Source organism: Montipora capricornis, chromosome 1 (assembly GCF_036669925.1).
Source record: "Montipora capricornis isolate CH-2021 chromosome 1, ASM3666992v2, whole genome shotgun sequence".
NCBI lineage: Eukaryota > Metazoa > Cnidaria > Anthozoa > Scleractinia > Acroporidae > Montipora > Montipora capricornis.
In genome coordinates, this window is record NC_090883.1 from 34,667,477 (window position 1) to 34,672,476 (window position 5,000).

The following is a 5,000-nucleotide window of genomic DNA, read 5'->3' on the forward strand; positions in this document are numbered from 1 at the left end:
TTGGGGTCAGGGTTGCAAACCAATGGCGAGTTATCTTTGGATCAGCTGCTACATCACCCTGGTCAGGGAGGTGATATAGCGAATTATCAAGCCTATACAGTGGTTACAAATGCAGTGTAATACATTACATTGAACGTCTTTCATTGGTAGCCGAATAAGAGCATTCTTAACGACCATTTAACGAATACATGAATGCGCCTGCCGCCTTAACGACCATTTAACGAATGCATAAATGCGCCTACCGAACTTTAGACGATCAGAAATCGATTACAAATATTTCATTGTTTACGTCTGACAGCCTGATTCACGAACCATCCCGATAGCTCTCCACGAGCTAAAAATGGCATCGGCCAATCGAACCGGATTGTTGTCTGCTATCTTAATCGCATAGGTGGGAACAAATGGAAATAGAGCAGAGCTGGGAGAGTTTGCGAATTAAATCATGGTGACCATTTGGATGAAACAAACGAATCATTTCTCATTTTCTCCACCGGCATTTGCACGTTTAGCCATCGCTATGTGTGCCCCTCCTTGCCTTTCATTTTATTGGCTTCCACACACCTCTTCCGTTATGTCAACTGCGCAGGATAATTTCTGACAGGAAAGCAATCTTCTTATCGGTTTTCTTCAATTTTAATGACACAGTACTGTTCTTATTAATACCTTACCGGTTGGCCACTTGCTGATGAAGGCCGGGAGGGCCTGGAGGTCCTGGCTCTCCTGTTGGACCAACTCCACCTCCAATTCCACCGATACCCTGTTGAAAAGACAATCAGCTGAGTCAACCACACGAAAAAATCGTCGGAACAGGCATTCCATTGATCTAACCTTTCCGCTGCAAAGAATTTACACTTATTTACACTTATTCATGGCAGTTTTCAAATAATGAGTCATCCATTCCTCTATCCCTGGTCTTACTGTTTTCATCCCTCTTCCCCCCCCTCCTTTTCATTGCAAAAATTTAACATTCCGCAGGGAGAGGGTGCTGATTATTGATATGCTGGCGTTCCTTTTCCCGTCGCGTAGCAACGCCTCTTTTTCTGAACTGTCTCTATAGTTTTGTCTCTTATTGTAGCTATCGCCAAGACGCATTCCTTAGAAATAAGCTCATTTAATAGATTTGGTGCTTTTCGAATCAGTTTGAGTCGAGTTCACAGCTCAAATTGCAGTGCTATTCACTGACACCTCTATGGTTAAATTTGCAAATAAAACAAATTGGAAAACTTGCAATGACCAATTCAGTTGCTAAAGTGGTGTGAGCTTTCTAGCAAGGAGGGAACGTTTTAAATTCTAATCCGCGATTTTCAGGCTGGAGTTAACATAACGAAAGAGGTCCACGTGACAGTTGAGTTCAACGACAACAAAGGGTGAGCATGCGCAAACATTTTATGGATAGTAGTCGTTCTCGTCATCAGAGCCTCGGATCTTATGTCTGCGCATGACCCTAGGCTCTGGGAAACTCTCTGTAGGAACACACGCGCCGAAGGGTTCTTATAGCCAAAAATTGGCTATTTGAGCCTTACGGCGCCTGCTCACTCCTCGTGCTAACATGAATGCACCAACCAGAGACGCTTTTCATCGTTCTTTGCGAAAACCAATGAGAAAACACTTTGTATCAGTATTCCCCAGAGCTCATACGCGCAAAAGAAAAGAGCTCTGGGGTCGAGATTGTAATGAGGGTGTAAAGGGAGTATATTTACCTTCGGTCCTTGGGGTCCAGCTCTGCCGCGCGTACCTCGTGGCCCTACGGACCCCTGTGACAATTTAAGGCACATAATAATGACAAAATAATTGTGAATGGAGCAGAATAATTTAGACATCAAATTGAATTGGCATGTGAACACCAGCTGCTGTTATTTGCTCTCGGCTTAGATTGGTTGTCTACTTTGTAATTTGTGATCTCTTGTCATTGGAATTTACTCATTTCTTTTGGTTGGTTGTTTTGGTGACTTGGGGCGTTTTCCATTTGACAAAACTGACCGGCCAGACCGGGCATTTGAAAGGGCTAACTCCGGCTATAACGCCTTCAAATTAACACAATTCGAGGATGATATGTACTCCTCCAGAAGAATGCAAGGGATTATCTTGCAAATGTTCCTTCAAATTGTTGCATTTTCTTTGCAAACTGATGGGGTCTGACCGGCCAGTTCTCAGTGACAAAAGGAAAGCGCCCTTAGTGATCATTCAAGGACAGTACGATACGTAAGGCCACTGACCTTTCGCCCAGGCGATCCAGGATTCCCAGGTGCACCGATGACCTGGTTAGGTTAAGAAAACATAATAAAATTCAGAGGTGTAGCTAGCCACTTTTGGTTTGTAAGCCCGTTCCAAACTTTGCGATGTCGTGGAAGTCAGGGGAGGGAAAAATTGATTTATTAACAAATGTAGAGTGATTTTCTTCCAGGTTCCTTCACTTATGGTAACAATAAATCCTTCCCAATAGCGGCTAAATGATCAAAAAAAGCAACGAGGATGACATCCAACGGAAAAAGGCAGCCTTGGGCCTTGGGCCGAAAACTCGTGGTGAAACATGTCTAGTGATACCGCTATTGGCTAATTTCTTAATTACGGCCTTTGTGTTGCACATGCGCAAATGCACTGGTTTCCCAGTGACAAAGCGTGAACAAGCAATTTCAAACTCCTCACAGATTGGATGAAAATGGTGTGTTTGACTTGTGACAAACTTGAAAATATGTGGAACAGTCGTTTGATTGATTTTCATTTTTCCCGTTCCTGTTGTATCTATCAACGTGGTTCAAACAATGCGGAATGCCATACTTACTGTTGCACTGATAGATTCTGGGGATATGAAACAAAAATGAAAAGTTTAGTACCTAAAATACAGCGTTTTTCGCTTTTTCCAATTTGGTATCCCTATAAACCCCAACCGTATGCGAGACTCATGGCTAAATGACGCAAGTGGAGGATAATGAAGTTGCTTGGAGCTCGTGATTAAAAAAACAACGAAGAACTAGTACTCTTCTTTGCGGGGTAGTTTATCAGACTTGGCTATTATTAGATTCCTGTTCTAGTTGTTTTTTTTCCTATGTAATTTATGCATATGTGGCATAAACAGAGACAATACTAGGCGGTTTGGCTGTACAAAACATATTCATAATTAAGGAGAGTACGATCTTCCGGGTGAGTGTAGTCCTGGAAGGACTGTTTTGGATGACGTCGACGTTGACTGGCGTTTCGACAACCTAAGCAGAAGTCATCTTCAGAGCCACTCAAGTTGTCTAAACGTCACTCGACAACAGTCAATGTCATCTCAAACAGTCCTTCTCAGAGCTAACCTCATCCGGACGATCGTACTTTAATTTATTATGATATGACTCCTGGGTTCAAACCCGGGTCCAAACCATTTACGAAAACATATTCAGGCGGTCTGAGAAAGAGATATAAAGGAATTGTGGAAACCGGGGAATGAGCTTCTGGTCTGTCTTAATATGATGTGAAACGTCGAATTATTAAGTTGACCTTTCATCAGTGGGATAAATCTGATATTTTTGCACGAGGATGTTTTAATTGATGTCCTCATTGATGTCCTTATATCATTCCCAATCAACCGCTTTGGTTATGTTGTCACGATATACATCGTACTCTCTGCCTGCATAATTTGTCGAACTGAAAAAAATTAAATTATTGCAATACTACAGGTCGGGTTTTTGCGAAATATCATCCTTTGAGGAATTTTCAACTAATTGCGGGTCACAATTGTAACGAAATTGGGAGCGAGATCGATTCCATATTTTACGCAACAATCGTATAAGGTAAGACAGACACAGGACACCGGCACCCTCCGCACCAAGCGTAGTCGTAGCCGGGGTGGGGAGGGGGAGGCTTGCTGAGAAGATGGTTAACATGTTTCGCTGTTGATTGCAGCTTAATCGTACCTTTTTCATGAATAAGTGTGTTTCTGGGAAATATTGTCGACATAAATTGTCCTCTAGTGCATTAGGTTAAGTCCGATCTTGGAGATTTGAAATGACAAGACCACCCTTCGTTCCACGGTGATGACAAAATGGTGAGCGCTTTCACGGCTTACCGTGAGTAAGGATACATTATTGACTTTGAGGGGTGGGGATCTACTTTTAAATTGTCCAAGTAATGTTCACTGAAATTCACAATGGCGGCTGCTTAACATTTACGGACTAAACTTATGCAGCAAAGTTGCTTATTTCTCCCACCCCGTCCTAAAAAAGATTCGCTCCTACACGATGCGCGGGTTGGATTAAGGAGCATGAAGCCAGATGGGATAATGTCTCGAGGTAGATTTGTTTGATGAGACGTGCCGGATTGATTTCGAAAGCATGCCAATCCACACTGATATATAGCGAATGATGCTGGTAATATCTGTGAAGACAACAAGATAGCTAGGTTTTTCTGAAATAAAGCTCCTTTAACTCTTTACACAATGAGCTTTTGATCATTTAAATTGCACTGCAGATGAGGATTCAACTGCCACACTGATTTCACTTTCTTTGTTTCTCGTTATGAACACCCGAATATTTATACTTGAGTTGCGGCACTGATTTCCCAGAAGACGTTTCTGTTCAAAACAATGCGCTTTGCAGTACAGATACTGATAGAGAAGACTTGGAAATTCAATTGAACTCGATTATCACTTGAGACTTCCCTAATCACTGAAGAGAGATCCCTTTTCCCCCAAGCAATCTTGTTAGTTTATGCCCTTCGCTTACGTTACAGCTGTAATATCAACACAATATGCACTTATGGACATGATTTTAATATACTTACGAGCCGTCGCCTTCTCAGCTAACAGAATGACGAAAAACAGCGAGTATGTCCAACAAAGTACACACATGGCTGTTCCGTGAGCCAAAAATGATACTATCCTCGGACCATTTAGACGTCCACAATAAGCTTGATGAAATCAAAGCCCAATTAAAGATTGTCGCCAGAACGAGCACAACTTCAATGAACCTCTGTGAAACCCGAGGCGGCATTGTGGATGATTTCAGTCATCACAGATGTAA

General features: G+C 42.3%; 1 protein-coding gene across 1 annotated transcript in view; it reads right to left on the bottom strand.

The window, feature by feature from the left end:
• LOC138014549 (collagen alpha-1(IX) chain-like) overlaps positions 1–5,000 on the bottom strand; it is an 11,418-nt gene that overhangs the window by 4,147 nt on the left and 2,271 nt on the right. The window contains exons 2-6 of the mRNA XM_068861661.1: positions 2,783–2,799; positions 2,217–2,258; positions 1,701–1,754; positions 669–757; positions 562–625 (exon numbers count right to left, since the gene is read on the bottom strand). Of these exons, the coding sequence (XP_068717762.1) occupies positions 562–625; positions 669–757; positions 1,701–1,754; positions 2,217–2,258; positions 2,783–2,799 (266 nt within the window). The remainder of the gene's footprint in view (positions 1–561; positions 626–668; positions 758–1,700; positions 1,755–2,216; positions 2,259–2,782; positions 2,800–5,000) is intronic.